The 22,850-nt window shown below is 37.4% G+C and overlaps 4 protein-coding genes across 4 annotated transcripts in view; 3 read left to right on the top strand and 1 right to left on the bottom strand.

Moving 5' to 3' along the window:
- Window positions 1–210, top strand: part of LOC116166093 (bromodomain adjacent to zinc finger domain protein 2A-like) — a 42,927-nt gene extending 42,717 nt beyond the window's left edge. The window contains exon 24 of the mRNA XM_031480928.1: window positions 28–210. Within this exon, the coding sequence (XP_031336788.1) occupies window positions 28–210 (183 nt within the window). The remainder of the gene's footprint in view (window positions 1–27) is intronic.
- A 6,849-nt stretch (window positions 211–7,059) lies between these two features.
- Window positions 7,060–11,355, top strand: LOC116167864. The gene is made up of 2 exons (XM_031483451.1): window positions 7,060–10,621; window positions 10,687–11,355. Exons 1-2 carry the CDS (start codon window positions 7,346–7,348, stop codon window positions 10,756–10,758), a joined length of 3,348 nt encoding a protein of 1,115 aa, XP_031339311.1. The 5' UTR covers window positions 7,060–7,345; the 3' UTR covers window positions 10,759–11,355.
- A 3,542-nt stretch (window positions 11,356–14,897) lies between these two features.
- Window positions 14,898–16,145, bottom strand: LOC116166083. Its single transcript, XM_031480918.1, has one exon. It carries the CDS (start codon window positions 16,143–16,145, stop codon window positions 14,898–14,900), a length of 1,248 nt encoding a protein of 415 aa, XP_031336778.1.
- Window positions 16,146–22,630: 6,485 nt separating this feature from the next.
- LOC116166072 (bromodomain adjacent to zinc finger domain protein 2B) overlaps window positions 22,631–22,850 on the top strand; it is a 29,859-nt gene continuing 29,639 nt past the window's right edge. The window contains exon 1 of the mRNA XM_031480907.1: window positions 22,631–22,797. Within this exon, the coding sequence (XP_031336767.1) occupies window positions 22,631–22,797 (167 nt within the window). The remainder of the gene's footprint in view (window positions 22,798–22,850) is intronic.

Genomic DNA, 22,850 nt, shown 5'->3' with positions numbered 1-22,850 from the left:
CTCGTGTTTTATCAATTTGCTTTCTAGGTGGAAGCGCTAGAAGATAAGGTGGCGAACGCTAGCATGCAAGTGAAAGGTTGGAGACTACCTTCTAGAGAAAGTCCCGATTTACCCATGGGTCAATTAGTAGAGCTGGCAAAAGATAGATTGATCTCATTGGAATCTGCAATCGAACGGCGCTACTTGAAACCTCCACTAGGTGTTAGGTGAGCAGATTTCTTTTCACAATTGTAATAACCCGATTTCAACGAATTAACGACTGCGCAACTCAAAAATCAAAACCAGAAACCAGCATTAAAAAAACGCAAGAAATGAGTGCTTTGAAATTTTATTTAAAAAACGGTTAAACAACAACAAAGAGCTATTGAAAACCTCCCTTATCTCCCTTGAGAATTTAATTTCCCTTGTAATTTTTTTCAATTTTTAATTTCAATTTATTTAGAGATTATGTACCGGATGACCCAATAAGACTGTTCCTCGGCCATATCTCGGGAACCGTTCATCGTATGACTTAGGGGTAAAAAGAATTATTGGGTAAATCGGTTATGAAGAATCGTTGGAAAATATTTTCAAGTTCTAAAAATGACCACCAGAGGGCATAACTGCCATCTTAAATTTTAAAATGGTATTTTCTTTAAATTTCGCATAATAAACTAAACATTCTTTTTTCACATTTTTAAAGAGAACCAGTTTATCTATCATTTTCGTAAAAACAAAAACTCAGTTATTTCAAAAACAAAGATGGTGTGGGGCGTTCAGTGTTTTTGCACTAACTTCTTAACTGTTTGACCGATTGTTACAAATTTGGTAGGTATCGTTGAAAAAAGCATTCCTTGGGCAATAAGAATCAACTAAAATATAGTTAATTTAGTTGAATCCTTCTCCGCCAGGGCGCTAGTTTTGATACTATGATCCAAAATCCTAAAAAAAATTTAAAAAATCAAATGGAATGATATGACTTTTTCTTTATGGAAAAGTAGCCAAATAATACCCAAAGAGGCCAGTGAAAACCGTTTTTCAAAATCTCGTTCCTAATCTCAAATATTGGGAAAATGAGATTAATTAATTCATTAATCAAATGATTAAATTGCATCTTATTAGACGTCTTTCCGGTATTTGTCGATGGCGCAAAAGATTGTTTGGAAAAGGACCCTACACTTTTAGGTAGGCCTTGGAAAATTAAACAAATGAAACAAGATGCATTATAAAATAATAACAGCCGTAATTTGTAAATTATTCTGCTGTGTTTACATTCAGAAAGTGCAGTTTTTTGAATTTGTAATCTTTTCTAAAATGCCAATTTCTAACCAAGAAGCATTTAATATGCTGGCGGCGATGGTTCGTGGTCGATTCGGATAACGCAAATAGAAGATGCGGGCAGCGATGGTCGCATTTTGAAAATACTCAAAATATATCGCCAGCATATTAAATGCTTCTTGGTTAGAAATCGGCATTTTAGAAAAGATTACAACTTCAAAAAACTGCACTTTCTGAATGTAAACACAGCAGAATAATTTACAAATTACGACTGTTATTATTTTATAATGCATCGTGTTTCATTTGTTTAATTTTCCAAGGTCTACCTAAAAGTGTAGGGTGCTTTTCTTTCTCGCCAAAGAATAAAATATAATATAAATATAAATATAATAAAAGATACAATTTAAGCATTTTTATTAATTAATTAATTAATTAATCTCATTTTCCCAATATTTGAGGTTAGGAACGAGATTTTGAAAAACGGTTTTTACTGGCCTCTTGGATGTTATTTGGCTACTTTTTCATAAAGAAAAAGTCATATCATTCCATTTGATTTTTTTGATTTTTTTAGGTTTTTGGGTCATAGTGTCAAAAACTAGCCCCCTGGCGGAGAAGGATTCAACTAAATTAACTATATTTTGGTTGATTCTCATTGCCCAAGGAATGCTCTTTTCAACCATACCAAATTTGTTAAAATCGGTCAAACCGTTAAGAAGTTAAAGAAGGTTATTGCAAAAACAATTGAACGCCCCACACCATCTTTGTTTTTGAAACCCGTTACCCGTTACGCCATCTGCGTATTTCTCGTGCAAGTTCGTTGTAGTTAGTTTGTTGGTAAAGGTTTCACTCCTTGTTTTTTATGTTCTCGCTAGAGGTCACCGGAATGTACTTTTCAGTGTGTTTTCCTCTCTCTCTCTCTCTCTCTCTCACGTACGCGTTACTTACTCCGTTAGAGAAAATTTTGCGCTCGTGCTGTTTGCTTGTAAAATTTGGATTTGTATTTGCTATTATAATATTTTCTCTTGAGTTTTGCTATCAAACGTAAATTGAATTATTGCTTTCCATTGAATGTTACTAACGATTTTTCGTGTTCGAGTTACCCGACGTGCCAAATATTAATTTGTCTCTCATTTATATGCCGGGCTATCACTTTCTCTTGTTTCTTTTGTGTTTTATCTGATTGCAGATTATTGGCAGAAAGCACCCTTCTGTGCTCAAAATGTATGAAACAATTTGACATTTAGTTGTGTGGAAAAGTGTCATAGTCCCTTAAATCGAAGGCAAAACACGTTGCTTTAATACACGGAATACACAAAATACTTCAATCGATTCGCTGATAATAATGGAGATGCGTTCATAATTTAGAGAAAATGCCTAACCGTTGTTTCTTTTCTCAGTAAATTCATACACAGCAAATACAAATGTTTACCCAAGAGTGGCAGATATTTTTCGGAGCGGAAAGTTGTTTATAAAATGCACGAGCGATCGGCGTTTTTAAATTTCTCCTTTTTCCAATAAGCGACACAGCATCACAAAATATGCATCAGTAAACACCATCGATCGCGCGCAGTTCTTTGTAGACCTTTCGAATGTATTGTACGTATTTTATAATATTAACTATATTTTTCCCCTTTAAGCACGTTCTTCAAGACTGCAATTTGGTTTTGTTTAGACTTAAAAGAATGAAATAATGCATGTGGTTGCTACTACAGTTCCACTGAGAAATCAACTAAACGGCTCGCTCCTCTTTGTTATATTATCTTTTCAAAATAGGATTGCGTCTTAACAGGCGAGAGATATATCAATCGAAAATTTTCAGATGTATTTCTTATAAACCGATACAGAACAGTAAGCAAAGTTTTGTATTATACGCTGTCTGACCAAGTTCCCATTCGCTCGCAGTAAATCAAATGTGATATTGATTTTAAAGTAAACATCATGGACTGTTTACACAAATGTAATTTCGCATATTGTTGCGTAAACCGCCCCGGTTTTTTTCAATTTATTTAGCCGGAATTTGAAAGATTTTATAAACGAAGGAATGTATCAAGCTTAAAGGAACATGTGGAAGATAGGATTGATGATATTACCCAATAGAATAAACATATGATGTAGAGTGAGCAACGTTCTTTTGCTATTACAGATTAATTTTGCTATTTGCTTAGATAAGATTTGTTATTCCAAAAACATCTGCAGCCTGATTGTGCCTAGTGTTATAGAACAGATTTGGCATTTAGAGCGTGGAGTATACTAGATTCAAATTTTTAAACATCAGAGCAACCATCGGCATAGACTCAACTTTGGTGGATAAGCAGAATCTAAATATCAAAATCTCTGCAAAACAGTGCTATTTTTATTTAATGCTTAATATTTACAACGTTCTGTTACCATCAACGGTCTAACAGCAACTTAAAGCATTTTGGATTTGAATTAGTCTCGCGGAGTTTCTTACTCATATTATTTTTGTACAACAATCACTCTTGTCGAAAAATCAAATGGGATTCTTGCAATAAGAAAAATTTGTTTTCTGCTTAACTTAACACGGAAACATATATTGACGTCGATATTCCATAACAAGTAATGTAATATTTAATCTTCTTAATTCTGGCTCGCTATCACTGACAAACTAAAAAAAGAGTTTATGCCAGATAAAGTTTTGTTTCCAAAAATGTAGATACAACGTAAATTAATTAATAAATTTGGTATTAGGCGCTTGACCGTAACATATCGTTTTAGAGTAAGTTAAACAATCCAATCAAACAACTCGGAATGAGGTACTTACACTAGGTATTGCTAATTTTATAAAAATGACAGTAGTCGTAATTAGGAAGGTATCTAAATTGTTAACAATTGTTGACGACGACAATTTAAATAAACTAAAGAAGTAATTCAGTAATTAAGTACTTAATGAAGTGTAATTTTATTGACATTTGGAAAAATATATACCTACACTTTTACACATACATAGATGTATGGAGAAGTGCGCGTTTCCTTGCTCACTCGAAGGGGTGCGCCGTTAGCGACATGAGGGTAGACAGCTGATTTCATTGATAATCGGGCTCAATGCAAACTCGGGTGTCATGTCAATTATTTTACAGAAAATGCACTAAATTGTATTTTAGACATAAAGAAAATTCGTTTGGACGTCTTCTCGACCTAATTTACTGTATAAAAACATTTTTGATATTTTTTTAGATTTCATTGTCCACTGAAAGTATTTGTTTACTCCACTAATTAAACGGCGAAATATTACTAATTAATTACACACATTAAAAGCATATAAGCTGCGATTCGACCACAATTACGAAAAATAATCAAATTAATCCCCTTTGCAGTTACTCACGTGTAACCAGCAATTAAAATGATTGACCACAACTGCGAATAAAAAAAAAGTGGGAGAAAGAGTCGTGATTTGACTGACGTCTTTGATGTCTGTATTATATATGCGTTTTGAATGATTTTTAAATCGCGTTTAGTAGTATGTTATAGCCGTTTCTAAATATGACCTTGAGATTACTAAAAGGGCATTGCCTTCGTTTCGGGTCGGTAAACTTGTGCTTAAAGTGTATTAACCTTCGTGTCGTGTCGTTTAAACTCGTGCTGCTTAAAGTGTATTAACCTCAATATGGCATTAACCTTTATTGTGGTTTAAAGATTATTGCACTTGCACAACTAATGGGCTTTTGATTATTAAGTGTTAAGGTTTGTTAACAGGATAGGTTCGTAGTTTGGCTAATGAACATATATAAAGTGCTCGCCTGGATGAAGTTTACTTCATTCGAACGACGAGCAAGATGACAAAAGTAATTATAAAAAGACATACATCAGTTAACATAACACTCAAGGCACATGAGAGGCGAAAACGGCTAGAAAATTTGCTGGGAGAAATAAAAAAGCTTAAATGGGATTTGGAAGTTTTTGGAGTGCAGCGCAAACTAAAATCGGTCCAACTTAGTTAGCAGGAGGAGGAGAAGGAATCCAGCCACAAATGGGCAGGTTTTCCTCGTATATATTTTTTATAATGAAGTAATTAATAAAGAGTGGTCGGCAGCGTTGAAATGGTTTTATTCTTAGAATTTCTCTTTAAAATGTAGTAGGTATATTTCTCAACTCAGCAGAGAGAATGTTTAGAGGTATCGATTATTATTTATCGATCGCACTATAAGTAAAATCAATATTAATTGAAACAATCGAAGTATTGGAAATGCGTTAAAAAACTAAAACAATTCTTTCAAGGGCAACAAAATTAGCAATAATGTGGTGCACCGTATTTGCTTACAATTTCTGTAGCTGTATGAATTTTTTTCGAGCCGTTTTGATTGCTCCATGAGTGCAAACTGGGCTGCGTGTGTGTTTGTCCCTTTGGTAAATTAACCAAAAGAATAATTAAGGTTAAATACCATTCGTTTAAAACTTTATAATACCGATAGGCTGATTTCGCGAAATACGCCATGTCAACATTAAAACTGCTAGTTTATTAGAATAAGGAAGTCGACAAAGTTCCCAGGAAAGTGGAAATTCTTTCTGCGATTAGAGGTTACTGAACACGAGCGCGCGCGAGATTCTAAAATAGAACTTATCACCTGCAAATTGGGAAAGAATATGTACAGTAATAATGCAATTCTCAATTTATCCATTAGCAAAAAATAAGTATGCACCGCTCATTTTGAAGCGGAACATTTTCGCAAAACATGCAAGCGTATACCTAACAAATAACTGTAATCGAGCTTCATAATACGTAAAATAATTATTTATTTGGAATCACAATTCGCTTGACAGATTTAAAAGTATCGTGAATGCATCGAAAACGAAATATTTTTCAATAGCAACGTAATAGGAAATAGTTTCGTGTACCGTATTTGCTGTATTATTACAATTTCTACTGAATGTAAAGCTGAATGAAATTTTCCAAATAGTATCGATCGTTCATTGTCCGTATTGATCGCTTCATTACGACTAGGGAGCGTGTGCTAACCAAATCATTAAAATTGGGATTCGTTTAAAACTGATTTCGCTAAAATACGCGATATGAACATAAACTGCATTTTTTATTAGAATAAGGAAATCGTCAAAGTTCCAAGAATTTCTGCGATAAGACGGTAATGAACCTGCAATCTCGAGCGCGCGAATCTATAATAAAAGACCTGTAAATTGGGAAACAATAACGTACCTACAGTCTTAATACAATTTCCAATTTAACAATTAGCAGAAAATGAGTTCCTACGTACCTATTAGAAAAAGCAACCCTCCATAGCGGAATAATTTATCCATTTTTTTCGCACATATGCAAGCGCACCTAACAAATAACTGTAATTACTCTTTTTGGCTGAAATTCCTCAAATTCTACACTGTTTGTTTATATCATTCGATGACAGATAGTATACACTTTCCGAATTTAGTCACAAAAATATTTTTTTGTTAAAAGAAACCACGAAAAATTTGAATTTTAAGAGCAGCAAGTGCGGTTTTGGTGTTTTTGTTACTGGGTTGGTGCTACGCTCGTACTCACAAGCAATTCCGTACAGTGTCGGTGATCGCGAATCGATACCAATTTGATACCAACTTACTCGTTGCTTGCACTTGGATAATTTTGAGTTTTTGTGTAAGTATGTCGACAGCTTCGACTACGTCTGTGGCGTCCCTTAGCAGTGACATAGTTCGACTTACACGACACGCTGTCAAATTAATAAAGAGCAAATCGGAAATCTCTAGACACCTTGTGATCTTACGTAATAATATAAGTATAGTAGAAAACGCAATTACCAATAGGATTCATTTAGATAGTCCCAATGAAAACCCTATTAGGCTTGAAGCTAATTTAGGGATACTTAAATTCTATTTGGCTCTGTTACACCATAAATTACGAAGTGTATCCAAAAAAGAGGGTTGTGGAATTAGTGCTTCCGCAACCGATGGTGCTACTACCTCCCATTTCCCTAATCTCGTATGGCATCCTCTACATTCTTCTTTTCAAGGGAGAATTCTTACTGGAATTATTGTCAATTTAAGAGACAAAGATCCCTTAATATTTTTACATCGTGCCTATGATATAGTTCTACGAAAATTGCGCGAGCTATTGAAGAGCTCAATGTTAAAAGTTAACGTGATACTTGCTTGCGATTTTATTAATCCCCAAAACCTTAATGTTGACTTAAAAACTTTTGCAACTAGAAACTCCGTCATAGATATTGGAACCAATCTGAGAGAATGGTACGAGTTTGAGGTGATTGATAGATTGCAAACGAAGCTTGGATCATTCGAAGAATGTGATTCTGGGTGGGCTTTGAGCCAAATTCTCTATTTAAAAGTTAACATAAATAAATATGTCCCTATTAGAGTAGGAAAGTTCTCCACTTATGTCAAATTACCTCGTTTTCTCGCTCTTAAAAGAGCTATTATTAATGTAAAGAATAATGATCAATATTGCTTCTTATGGTCCGTGGTCTCGGCCTTGTACCCCGCGCTATCCAATGCCGACAAAACCTATAATTATCCTCATTTTGATGAAGTGCTAAATCGTAGATCTATTCAATTTCCCATTAAACTGACCGACATAAAAAAATTTGAGCGACTAAATAACCTCGCAATTAATTTATATTGTTTGGATAGGAGGAGCGTACTCCCTTTCATGTTAAGTACGAACCACGAAAACGCTACCGTGACAATAAATTTATTGGTGTTGTCGTCTGATTCAACCGTTAATCGTTCTGCTAATCGTACAAATTACCATTTTGCCTGGATTAAAAATTTATCGCGTTTATTGTCCTCGCAATTGTCAAATCATTGCCATTCAAAATTTTTTTGTAACATTTGCTTGAACCACTTCTCTTCTAATATGCTCTTGGATAAGCACACCGTTCGTTGTCATCAGGTAAATAAATGTGCAGTGAGATTGCCTAGTTACGATGAAAATTTTTTACAGTTTTCCCACTTTTCTAATAAGGAAAAGGTGCCGTTTGCTATTTATGCTGATATTGAAAGCATTTTGATGAAATGTGATGACCTTTGCAATGAAAATAGAAACACTAAACTGTTTCAAAAGCATATACCCTTTAGCATTGCTTTTTATCTAAAATGTGCTTATGATGACTCCTTATCTAAATTTTTATTGTATAGAGGCCCGGATTGTGTAACTTGGTTTATTAATCAGCTACGGACCATTGCGATTTGGGCTGATAACATATTTAATAATCCCCTACCCATGGAAAAATTAAGCGCGGCTCAACTCCAAGATTTCGAGAATGCCACTCAATGTCATATATGTGAACATCCATTTTTGGAAAATGAAATTCGTTGCCGGGATCATTGCCATTTTACTTCAAAATATCGCGGTCCAAGCCACCAAAAATGCAACGTAAACTATCAAGATACTCGTGTAATTCCTGTGGTGTTTCATAACCTCAGCGGGTACGACGCACATTTCCTTATCGGTGAACTAGCGACCTGTATACCGGGACCCATTAAACTTTTACCCTTAAATAAAGAAAAATACATTTCTTTTACTAAATACGTGGAGGGTACACATGTAAATTTTCGATTTATCGATTCCTTTAGGTTCATGAGCAGTAGCATAGACAAATTATCTTCTTACTTAGGAAATGATAGGAAAACCATAACAAGATCGCAAAGTCGAAACGAAACGGAGTTCAATTTGCTTACGCGAAAGGGTGTTTTTCCCTACGAATATATTGACTCTTGGAAAAAGTTAGATGAAACTCAGATGCCACCACAACATCGATTTTTTAGTCTTTTGACCAACAACGGTGTAAGTGATGAAGATTATGGACACGCTTTAAATGTATGGAACTCGTTTTCGATTCAAACCCTTGGCCAATACTCAGACCTGTATTTAAAAACGGACGTGCTTCTTTTGGCCGATATATTTGAAAATTTTCGCTACACTTGCCTACAAACCTACAAACTCGATCCCCTACATTACTACACTGCTCCGGGATTAGCATTCGATGCCATGCTTAAAATTACAGAGGTTAAATTGGAACTTCTAACAGACATCGATCAGGTTATGTTCGTTGAGAAGGGTATTAGAGGAGGCATCACTCAATGTTCCACTAGATACGCGAAGGCCAACAACAAATATATGAAAGACGGCTACCGTCCCGACCTTGAATCGATCTATTTAGTTTATTTTGACGTCAATGCTCTTTATGGGGCTACAATGTGCGAATTTTTGCCGTATGGAGAGTTCTGCTTTTTAGATCATTTTGATACGTTAGATATTGTAAACCATCCTGATGATGACGATATCGGATACATTTTGGATTGTGATCTTGATTATCCCAGGGAATTGCACGCCAGTCACTCCGATCTACCCCTGGCACCCGAACACATGACCCCCCCTGCTTCTAAAATAAAAAAATTAATGCTTACTTTATACCCAAAACAAAACTATGTGTTGCACTATCGAAATTTAAAATTGTATATAAAACATGGATTGCGACTTGTTAAAATTAATCGTGTGTTACGTTTTCGGCAATCGCCCTGGCTGAAAAAGTATATCGACCTTAATACACAAATGAGGCAACAATCTCAAAATGACTTTGAAATAAACTTTTATAAGCAAATGGTAAATAACGTGTTTGGGAAATTGATGGAAAACGTCAGAAAATATAAAGATGTACATTTGGTGACGGCATGGGAAGGCCGTTACGGCGCCCGTGCCTATATCTCCAAACCAAATTTTAACAGTTGTACCCTTTTTGGTGACAACAAGGACATAGCGATCATTGAAATGAACCGTTTGGAGGTGTTGCTTAATAAACCCATTTACGCAGGTTTAGCGGTTTTAGACGTTTCTAAAACTTTCCTTTATGGCTTTCACTACAATTTTATTTTGAAGGAGTTCAAGGATCGGGCAAAGCTTTTGTACACGGACACAGACAGTTTGATATATTCTTTTTCAGTTCCCGACATTTATCAATCCATAAAAGACAACTGCGATAAATTTGATACATCAGCTTATAGCCCCGATAACGTTTTCGGCATTCCACGCCTTAACAAAAAAGTCCCGGGTCTGATGAAAGACGAGAATAATGGTAAGATAATGTTGGAGTTTGTAGGGCTACGAGCCAAGATGTACGCTTACCATGTAGACGGTAAGGTACTGAAAAAATCCAAAGGGGCAACATCCGCCAGTATTCGGGAGATAACTTTAGAAGATTATAAAAATTGTCTCTTTAACGACGCGACCGTGAAACGACCTCAGCATTTAATAAGATCGCAAGAACATTCCGTATTTACCATCAAGCAAAACAAAGTGGTACTGAGCCCGCACGACGATAAACGACTAATCTGTTTAGACCGTATCAATACCCGTCCTTGGGGATATCACTACGCCAACGAATCGGTATAAATTCCACAATCCTCTTCGCTCTGTCGGTGTTTTTATTTGTTTCTTCTGTGTATTTTCAGGTGTATAGTCAAGATGAGCAGCGGACGATTAGAAAAAGATGTCTGTCGGGCGTCCCACGCAACATATGTTGAACATTTGAAACGTGTTGTGTTAAACACCACTACTTTCTCTATCGACATCTACTTCCTCATCAATAAAATTTTACAAAACATTGTTATTCCTGACGATTGCTTCAATTGGTGCGCTAAATCGAAAAGTGCGTGCAAGGAAATTATTCAGTTATTATTGCATAAAAAGATCGAGCTTGACAACTTAATGAAACATTATGCACTTGCAAACGGGGATCGTTTTCCTACTGCTGCTACTACTGCTTCTAGTGTACCATTATATTTTAAGATGTTTATAGTAGATTTAGGAGCGACTAGTGTAGATAATGTTATTAGTAATACTTATAAGGATATTTTGTACATTATTAACGATGCCATTTGTACAGCTGCCGAATATGCAAACTGTAATGCATTGCAAATATTTATTGATATTTGTAAAGAATCCAATATTAACTATGAGTTTAGCCCACGTCAAGACGCTCGCCATAAAAAAATCTATGAGTGGCTACTGAACAACATTCAAATTGGCACACAAGATAAGAATGCCCTTCTTGGTTGGAGATGTGGTCCTGATAGTGGCATTTGGCCCTCAACGCTGCTAAGCGATTACGAAAAAACATTAGAGATAATTAATAGAGATTGTTTTACTACGAAAAAAAAGCAATATGTTGTATGGTAAATAAATAAAAGAACAAAAAATCGTTTTTTGTGTTTTATTTATAAAAAAAATAGAATTACAATACTTTATTACACTAAATCATTTTTATCGATCCAAGATTTTTCCTCCAATCCCCACCACTTGACGTACACTTTGTCTTTCTTGCGTCTCAGTACCTTTTCAACTAAATATACATCTGAATACATGGCTTTCTGCAACTCTTGCTCGTAAAATCCTCCCAATACCGGTTTACCTTCCATGTCTTCCAATAAATAAGTAACCGGATTGGTTATTTGTACTTTTACAATTTTGAATAGTTCACTGGACCAGTTGGGCGTGTAGCCCTTCGCAAATATGGATTTAAATTTACTAATTCGAACAACATCGCCAACATTAAAACGATATCTCTTGTTGAAGAGCTTGATGTGGCTGTAGGCGTTCAGATGTGTGTCTGCTTTTACTTCGATAGGCTTCATACCCGTTGTTCGATGTATACGATTATTGTACTCGCTCGTGATTGATTCGATTGCATCGATCCATACATACTTTCCACGTAAACTAAACTGTCGGTACAAGGGGGTTTTTATACTTCTTATTACCCTCTCGGCTATGGCAGCTTTTTTTGTGCTGTACGTGGAATAGTGATTAATGCGTTCTTCGGTCATCAATTTGGCGAATGGTTTGTTATAGAATTCCTTCCCGGCATCGGTCTGTAGATTTTGTGGTCTACGCCTGCTAGTTTTGAAAATATCCTGTATAGCTTTTGTCACCTCTTCGCCCGTTTTCGTCTTCAATCCTCTCGTCCACAGATATTTCGAGAAACAATCGATAACTACTAATATGTATTTGTAGCCTTTATTCTGTTTAGCGTAAGGTATAAATTCTGCTAAATCTGCTTGCCAAAGATCATCAAACCCTTTAATAACGGTACGCCTACGTGGGAAGTTTTTGCGTGCCGCTTTATGTAGCTCGTTTACGACCTGCTGCATCCTCTATTAGGTTATGCAAGGTTTCTTTGACCGCTTTCAACTCTTTCTCTAGTACTTCCACGTAATTGCGAAGACCTTCTACAGGTGCTTTGGCGATCTGCATATTATATATAAAGTATCCTTTATTTATGGCATCGCCATCGTCTACTGGATCGGCCACATTCATCAACCGATTTCCATTCAGATCCAGCCTTGTTGATAGATAATGTTGTAAGGTTAGAGCATCCTGGCGGTCAATAGGATCCTCAACATTACTTAGTCTCTTACGTTCCACATTTATAGTATCATCAGTAATGGAAAATTTTGTCTTTAGCAGTTTTCCAAATTGAGCATGGGTATGCGATCGTCCGAATTTATCCATGGTGAATGTAACCGAAACGAGGGAAAAGGAGTATTTATACTAGTTGACATAAAAATCGCTGCGTGGGCTTTTGTATGTAACCATCCTCGTACAGCTCTTCAACGATTGATATTATGTCATTATTTAGTCCAGTGTTTCCTGCCATTTTTTCGCCCCATAAAACCTCTAAGTCCCTTATCAGTTCATGAACGCTATTCCAGTATTTGTATTCGATGGGCCGGTCGAGTTCCTTGAATAGAGTAATTCCACTGCCCGATTTCGCACGCCCCCTCTTCGCATCTTCCTCCTCCTTTAATAGAGGCTTTATTATGAGCGTATACTTTTTGCTCTTATTGCCCCGAATCTGTTCGGTTGGATCGTAATTGCGTCGTGCGACATGAGTTGCTATTATTATCTGCTTATAGTTACTTCTATCCTGATTGGATACTAGCGATTCATCCGGCTCATTCATAATGATAAGTTCGTATAGGCCTGCTGTACCCTTATATCGAACGCCGTTAATCATCAAATCGTCACCATTAATCATCACCGGTGTGTTGCCCATTGTCCACTTATCCGTCTCAACATTATAATGAATTCCAAAGGTCGTGTCAATTGCATTAATCGTATCTCTTATCATGCGCTCGACGTATATACGCGGTAGGTGGTTGTATTGCTCCAAAAATTCTCGCGAAGCTTGCGTATCAAGTAATGATACAGATGATGATGATGCGATAGAGGACTCTTCTTCTTCTTCTTCCTCCGGTTGATGCTCTCCTATTACTGTACTCTGTAGAAATGATGGCTGCTGTCTCAATGAAGGAGTAGCCGTGGGGTGAAAAGGTCTAACCATGGGGCTAATATCGGTAGGCGGATATTTTTGAAAGTAGGGAAGTCTAGCCAGCGGACTGATCTCGGTAAGGGAAGAGGGCCTTCGTCTCAGTCGCGAGTAATAAGGTATCGCAGGGGTCGTACGTTGTTGTGGTGACTTTCTTTTTGCAGGAGATTGAGGTTTTTTAGGAGGTGATGTAAATACTTCGTCCTCTGGCTCCTCCTTTTTCGTCTCAATAACCGATGATGATGATGACAGCGGTTCGATTTTCTTTACGATCTGGGAAAGCGGTTGAATTAGTGGTTTATACGTTCGTACAAACTCCACTTCTTTAATAAAACGATCCGTTTTGAGACGATTGTACTTTTGCTGTATCGCTTTACGAGCCTGAACTATTCGCCGTTTCAAGGCCATCTCCTTATTATCCATGATCAACAGAACAGGTAAACAGATAAAAAACAAGGGAACAGATACAATGGAACAGGGGTCTGTTTCTCAATAAGCTGTTTATTTGAAAGCTGTTTATTTTTGGAAGCTGTTGTCTTGATAGCTGTTTATTTCCAACTGAATAATAAACACGTTCTCATGGTATTATATAGTGATCGAAACCCTTCCTGAAACGACCGTTTGGCACATCCGCGTCCTTATTTATCACCATAAAGCCATAAGGAATTCGCCAACTTTCCGAGCACATCTCTCGGAAGAGCTGCATTGTTATGATGGGAGCGACGTGATCTTCATAAATGTGTCGCAAATTCAAATCGTCCTGTTCGAATAAGACAATTAAGTTAGCATTGTCTCGAATCAATTGTTTAGGAATTTTAGAATACGTCTGACCCAAGTAGAAACAGTCGACGGCGTTATGCCTCCCCATTGAAAAGTACGCTCTAATGTTATCCTGTTTTTCACAAGCGATATCGTCAAAAATAAAAACTGAATTAGAGTTAGCCGCATTTGGTTCCATAATGTCAGCATTCTCGCTAAATGTGAAGAAGCCAATATCCTTCATCGGCTTCAGAATTTCCCCCAAAAGCCTATATTTGTCCTGATTCAGCGATTTAGAATAGACGTACACGTGTTTAAAGCGTAGACCGTTGGGCTCAGTAAGCAGACTGAGCATCGTATTTGTTTTACCGCAATTAGAAGGTCCACAGATTAAGCATCTTATGCTATTTGGAAGTAACTCGCCGTGCTTTTTGCGCTTCACATTTGGCGTTATAAAAGTATCTAGATTGTGAATGGGCAGCTTATGCTCCTGCGTCACCACCTTCATTTTAGGCGGTTATAATAAAACTACGAACATTTTCATCATTACATTTTATTTATACATTAAAAAAATACAACTTATAGTTTTTTCACTTCCCCGGTCAGAGGATTGTATTGAACTAGTGCGTCGTGCAGGATCAGACAATAAGCAACCGTTCCCGCCTCGAAGGCCTCCATCGACTCCATTTCCAGCTTAACATCTACAGTCGAATGCTTCAGAGATTCGTTTTGTTTCGAACAGTCCAGCACAAAGATTGGACAACTTTTAAAATACAAATAGTCAAACAGAGCGTCTTGCTCATCCTTGGCATAATAATCTCGTCGAAAGTTTACGTAGTTTTGGTATGCCGTTATGTACTTGTTTGCATTAAAATCTAAATGCATCGCTTCGTACGGATAACTTTCAGAGTTGAGATGCAGTTTTAGATTTCGAATTTTCACGTTATCGAAATCGCCCGCTCTCGCTTCGTGCGAAAACTTCCTCCCGCTACGTTGAAATGCCACAATTGCCCATCGCGGTTTTTCTAATTGAGTTGAGGTCTTGATTGGCCATACATCCGACTGTGCCTGTTTCAATGCAGGTAATTCGTACAGTTCCCACTGCCGAAAAGGTATTGTAATTGTTGCACCCTTATTGATCCGTTCGTATAGGCCAATTTTGGCACTGTCGCTAACCGTCACGTGCGGAACTTTCCATTGAATTTTGGTTAACGTTATTACTGCATCGTCGGCGGTTCCCATGTAACAATCGGAGTCGCTTCTAGCACGGATTAGCACCAATTCTTGTCGCATGTTCACGATAACTTGGCGATAATCCTCCATGCTTCCGAATAAATGTTTTAGCGGTATACAGACAGCGAAATGTTTTTCTTTGTTGCTCTTGTTGTAATCTACTTGAACGGATTCGTTTGTGGGTGACCACCCCAAATGCTGCATACCTTTGCTTTCGGTAGACGTATACGATACGTATCCTTTGAGTGAGGATGTAATTCCAGGATTCCTAGACACGTCCACTTTTTGTCCTCCCAACTCGTAGCGAATTTCTTCGAAAAGAAATGGCGCGAAATTGTTTGTTAGGGTGCACGTTTTTGCAATGGCACCCTCTCCTTGCGACTGACTCCATTCAATTTTTCCTTCTATGTACAAGAAGCTATCGTATGTGGCGGTTATCAGTTCTTGATTTTGAATTAATATACGGATTTCACTGGAAAGCCCAAAGTTCGAAGATCCTCCGTATGGGAGATAGGTGTGCATATCGGTCTTGATTATGGTCTCATCAAAACGTGCGCTTTGAAAGACGTTTAACGAGTCTGCAGCCGCCGCCATTTCCGACTTTCAGTCCAATAGATTCCAAAAAATATTTTTCTGCTGGCGTTAGTGTGCCCGGGCCCTGTCCCGATTGAGAATAACTCGATTTCCGGTTGCTTCGTTTATTTATAGTGTTGAGGAAGGATGGCAGTGGACCTTGATTAATACGTAACCCCATATTCTTTTAACTCTAATCGTACTGTAAATGGCTCACTTTCCCCGAAATCGATTGGTTCCCCCTTTTGATTTGTCAACTTTATGGTTATATTACTAATTCTACTGGTATTTACTTCCAAATATTGAGTATTACTGGGAATTTTATCTAAGCGGTAACCCGGTGGAACAGAAACGTCTATTTCGTAAAGGACTTTAGCGGGATTTCCGTTTCGATAGGATCCCGTGATGAGATTGCACTCTATGTGAATGTTGGTATGTTTAATGATTTGTATATCTAAAGCAGATGTATGTAGAACGTTCGCTTCTAATATCTTCGATTCGAAACCGAGCATGCGCCCTATGCAGTCTCTTGGAGTAAAATCTATATCAAAGTCGCAGCTAAGTTCGCACTTGAGCGTATTGTTATTTGCACGTAAACTAAAGCGATTTGTTGGAATGCGAGCTTTTATATACGCGCTTAGTTCTTCCAACTCGTATGCACCGTGCGGAATTGCTATTCCGTGTGAATTATCACCTCTTCTATAATAGAATTTATCGTTTCCCGCGTGAATATTTCTAATACTGTTACAGCCATAGAAACCGACCACTCCGATTACGTACAATTTCTCCGAAGGAAGTTCTATGGGTGGATAAAAATCATGACTAGCTGTATTTCCAACGCCCTCTATGCTGAAGGTTGTCGACATTCTGACTACAGACACCGAGATAATATGCGTGTTATTTATACAAAAATTTTAAGCACAGGTGGCCGCAATTCGTTGTTCCAAATTGTTGCTCTTGCTCGTAATTATAATAAATTTTACAGTCGCGGAAATACTCGATAACTTCTCGTGGTGGTGGCATATTACCGAAACTATCATAGTACCAAACTCGTCCACCGCGTTTTTTGAAGAGACCCAATGAGTGCCACCCCCACTTTGGCTATCTAAATTAATAACACCGGCTTCATTTTTCCATGGCGTTGTAGGCATATGATCTCGCATAAACACGTCCCTAAAGTATGGTACCCTCCCTTTTGCATGCTTACGTAGATCAACATCGGTCAACGGCCGGTTTGGCAATTTTTTGAAGTTTTTTTTTTTTTTAAATGCAACGCCAAACTGCCTCCCGATTTATACGGTTTCAAGTACAGACCACCGCCGCTTTTATTTCCTATAGCTATTGATTCCATCGTACGGTTATGACGCGAAGTTTCATCCAGCATTTTACTAGCATCACGAGAAGCATTCACTGCTTTAGCAATGCCTGCGGCACCACCCGCCAATGCTCCTACTGCTGATAAACCGGCGAATAAGGGTATCAAAAATGGTAAAAAGCCCCCCTGTTTTGGTATAGGAATAATTCTAGGCACGCTCACATTTCGCCTACCCCCTAATCTCTTAACGGCCAAATTTGCGGCCGTAACAGCTGATTTTATTATGTTCGCGGTATTTCCGCTTTTCCTCATTTTCTTAGCAATCTTTCTACGCAGGTTCAATAAGCTGCTCCTTTTCCCCTTAACTCCCATTCCTAACTTTCGTTTCACTTTCATGATTGTGCCTACTGTGAGAGCTGCCGCTCTTTCCCCTAACTTTGCGTCGGAAGCTTTTAATCGTTCCCAAGCTTTTCGCTCTAAAACGCGATCTGCTTGATGTCGACTTTCCAAGTCCTGGTTATCCCTATAGCTAATGTCGTGCTCCTTACACTGAGCGTCTAGTGGGTTTATACCGGGATCTCCTCGCCTTAGCCTTTTGTCTAATTTAGTACCAGGTCCGCAATACTGATAGCCGGGAATATGTAATTCAACTGGAAGTTTGTTTATGAGAGTATTAACCAAGCCACTCCCATCCGTACACTTCCGCTTCCGATTCAACATTGTTGGAGTGTGGCAATTAGTTGCCATATTTATAGGAAATCGTCCATCAAATGAAAACGCTCTAATAAAATAATAACGTTTATTGAGGTTGATATATGTGATACATTAAATAAGTAGGTCGATAGTGTAGGATTTCCATCATGCACACTGTATTGTGCGAATTTACATTGTACTTATAATTTAACACATTCTCAATATCGCGATAGATGTCATCGTTGTCCTCATCGTCACCAAATTCCATTCTCCGAAAGTGTCGGTAGTTATTCACCTCTTCAATGATGTTTTGATAGAAACAGGGCAGCGCGTAAGTTTCCAATAATTCTAGTCGATAATTGATTATATCTTTTAAGTTGAAAAATTCTTCCATGTCGTTCTTATTCATTGTGCAAAAGTGGTTGCCACGTTTAATTGTTACACTTTTCAACATCTTCTCGGCATCCTTTACCGATTCCCAATTGTAGTAAACTGTGATATTGATATTAAGCGATTCCTCACTTTGATCATATTCGATATCTTCTTCTTCTTTGACATTCGACCAATTAATACGACTTTCAACTTCATGAGATCGAAGAAATTTCATTTCAAGGTATGCTTGCCACTTTAGAAGCGTTTCCCAATCTTCCTTCACCAGCACTATAGCACCGCCGGAAGAGCTTGCGATTCTTAAAACTGGTGTAAGGTTAAGATGTGTACTATATCCGATTTCAATGTATTGACCATTCAAGAGATCGTATGACGTACAATCGATTAAGCGTTCTTCGATCGCTTTATTATGCATATGATCTACTTGGGGAGGTGAAGGTGTAGCACTGTGACTACAACACCAACACGAACACGTAAGGTAGTTATTATTGCAGCTATTTTTAGAATCCATGTTCATAGGAACAGCACACCTTGAGGATCACGATGAAACTGAGGTATTTTTATGATGGACAGTATATTTATGAAGTGAAAGACAATTTTTCTATATCATGTTTATTTACATTTCTAATACACAAATATTTTATTTACATAAACTTTAAGTTAGTCGTTTGCCCTGCAGATCCAGCACTTGTTATGTATACCTCTTTATTGGCTAAGGAGTCTTTGAATGTTTGTAAACGATTATCCTCCTTAAAGTAGTTGTAGAAACGTAAGGGAAGCACAGATTTAAAGTTTCCAGTCTCCACGACTACCCGGTCTCCATATTTTGTGTTGATTGTATCGATGCCGATGATTCGATATTTCTCCCCCACCTCCAGATCTTTTACATTTTTGAACGGCTTGCAGAAAGTGGTATTGTTCAGTGTATCAAGATCCATTTTAACCAGTTCGCGTACGTTGTCGGAATAATTTTAAGCGCTACTGCAGTTACATTTATATTGCTAAAGTTGTGGAGGGGAGGCGAATCGTTCACGATAGACTTTGTCCCGATGACTTTTCTCTAATACCGAAGACAAAACTCTACTAAGTTGTTCGATTTTATTTCGGAAACGAAATCTATCGAGCGCGACTGTTTCCCACGAACCTCTTCGTGCTTTACCGTAAGCAAACGACCACGCTACCATTATGTACACTTGATTCCGTGTTTCGTCAATTGTAACTCTCTTCTTCATTTTCAGTCCAATCACTTAACTCACTAATAAACTGTTCTAAATTGGCCTTTATCAATCTGCGTACTACACATTTCTCACATATTTTACTGTTTAAATAACTCTCACATATTTCTTCGCCCAACTCGTATTTTTTAGCGATGGCCAGACACTCCTCCTCACTATATTCACCATTGCCATATATTGCTTCATGTTCGGCGTCAAATACTAACGCCGAAAACTTTTGCTTAAGGCGTTCTACCGCTGTTACAAAATCTATCGCCTTGATCCACGATTGCTCCGCATACGCTAGCCATGCCATGATTATTTGATCTACACGACGAGTGGGCTATATAATTACTGCGCCCCACTATGCGCAATTAGCGGAGATCAAAACCATTAAGCTAAAGGGTTTAAGAACAGACAACGAGGTCAATAACCTTTTATCAAAAGGTCAGTGCCTTTAAGGTGAACGACCTTTAAATAGAAAAGGTCATTCTCACGGACAATTTAAACTACAATAAAGGTCAATGCCATATTGAGGTTAATACACTTTAAGCAGCACGAGTTTAAACGACACGACACGAAGGTTAATACACTTTAAGCACAAGTTTACCGACCCGAAACGAAGGCAATGCCCTTTTAGTAATCTCAAGGTCATATTTAGAAACGGCTATAACATACTACTCTGAAGAACCTTAATTCGGGCACCGTCAAAAATAAGATAGGGTTACGTCACTTTGTTATAGTCCAGTCAAAATAGGAAAATCAGAGGAACTAAAAATACTAGTTCCAATTTTTTCAGAAATGTGTAGGGAGAGGTTCCCTGAACAAGAAAAAATAAAGTCCCTCCAAATTCCGGTGCCGCTAGGGGTAGGAGGGGGCTTTAAACGACCCATTTTTCAGTTTTTCGCTTTTAACTCGAAAATGGTGCGTTACAGTGAAAAAGTTCTTCAGTACAAAATGAAAGCTTATTAAAATTGCCACAAGTTTGGTTATATACATCTTTACGAAAAACTGAACCGTTTTCGTGCTACCGGCTCCGGAAAGGTGGTAATTTCTAAACAAAATTGTTTTTCACTCACGTTTTTCGTATATTTTTGGCTTCTAAATCCTCCCCCGGTCATTTTAGGGGAAAATCGTCACAATAAAACCTGTACAGCATTAACATCCCTATAGTCCGAACCTGTTGAAGTACGAGTTATCTCCATACCCCATGACTCTATTCCACGAAGGATGCTTCAGGAAAACGAAGAAATCTGTTCTCTATGAGGCTTTCCCTGTGTGCATGGATGCAGTGCACCTCAAAACGATTTACACTGTAGTTCTCCTTCACAGAGTCAAGTGGAATGTTGGGACCACTTTCTCTTTTATCTGTGAGCAGTATGCTTCATATATAATAAATCACTATTCTTCCAATTGTGCAGTTGTATTCGATGGGTACGAGGACATTAATACCATAAAACGGTTCAGTTTTCGAAAAAATGTATATAACCAAACTTGTAGCAAATTTAATAAGCTTTCATTTTGTACTGAAGAACTTTTTCACTGTAACGCACCATTTTCGAGTTAAAAGCGAAAAACTGAAAAATGGGTCGTTTAAAGCCCCCTCCTTCCCCTAGCGGCACCGGAATTTGGAGGGACTTTATTCTGAGTTCTGGGAGTCTTTCGGTTACTCACTTTGAAGCTTGAAGCTTCTAGGCGAACGAGGCGCAATAATCCTTATACTACGCTTTTTAAGGGACCGCCAAGAAATCCAAATTCCAACTTTTTAGAGACCACTTGTTCAAATCTTTTGAATTTTTGTTTCCAATTTTTATCGCCAAATTATCCAAATCCAAATAAAGCGACAAAATATCCAGCCAATTTGGATACTACAATATCTATCGGTGATGGCGCGACAAGATATAAAATAGTTGTCAATAAATGCCCACAATTTCTCGTTCACAAAATACGGTTCAGAACTGACACTCAGAAAGGACTTACTTATTACAATCCCTAAGCATAATCTTCAATTATATAAAAGGTCCTTCTCTTATTTAATAGCTTTTTATCTAAACAAACAACAACAAAATTAACTTTTCATCCCTATGTCGCTAGCACAGTTCAAAACATTAAATAAAATAAGCTTTATTCTGGTAAAGTATACCTAAAATTAATGTACATTTGTACCATCTTACTCAATTGGAATCATTGACTGATAACTTTCTTTCCTTTTCACAATAATAATAATAATAATAATAAACGTATATTTGTTTTAAGGCAATGCCTCATACAAAGAAATAGAGAGAGATTAATTAAGCTTGAACATACTGAAAAGATACATATGATAGATAACTTAAACAAATTATAAATTTCTAAATAATTATGACAAAAAAGAAACCATTGTCCTATAAAAATAAGTAAATCAACTAATATCATTCATTTAAACAAAATGATCTTATTATGCATTAAGTATATAATTATAAACACAGTTTAGAATGCGCGTCCCATTTTTGTAAGCCAGTCTGAGTTGTGCTACTGTTCTGATCTTTATAATTGGGACTTTAAACGTTAAATATGCTGACATTTCATAATTATGCTTCATAGCCATAATTTGTTGTAGTGGTCGTTAAATTTTGTATTCGTTTCGATATCTGCAGATTTTAAAGTTGTCAAGTGTTGGTCAATTACATTTCTGATAGAACTTTTAGTCATATGATGCGATTGCTGTAGCCAGGTGTTCCCATACCCCAGATTTTCTATAAAATGACGTATTTGTGATGCCCAGTTGTATTCAGCCGTTCCCAGGAGTCGAGGTGTTTCAACCGATTATAAAGCAAATTCGTATAAGACGTTGGTTTTTGTTTTAATACTTTCATCCACCAGTTTAATGCTCGCGCCCATACGAAGTTACTAACATGCCTCGCGCCGGTTTCCAGGCGGAGCATATGATTAGGGGTAGTTTTCTGACATTGCAGAACGTCTTTGAGATACTTGGTGAGTATTCCTTCAAGCCCTTCCGGTTTAAAAACGGCCCATGTTTCAGCTCCATGCAGAGCGGTAGCTTGGACAACACTATGAAATAGTTTGAATTTTTCATTCCATGAACTCGATTTGCCTTTTATGAGGATTGCTTTA

Source organism: Photinus pyralis, unplaced genomic scaffold (genome assembly GCF_008802855.1).
Source record: "Photinus pyralis isolate 1611_PpyrPB1 unplaced genomic scaffold, Ppyr1.3 Ppyr1.4_LG1, whole genome shotgun sequence".
Lineage (NCBI taxonomy): Eukaryota > Metazoa > Arthropoda > Insecta > Coleoptera > Lampyridae > Photinus > Photinus pyralis.
Note: the sequence above shows the minus strand (reverse complement) of the source record. Positions and strands in the feature narration are given on the sequence as shown.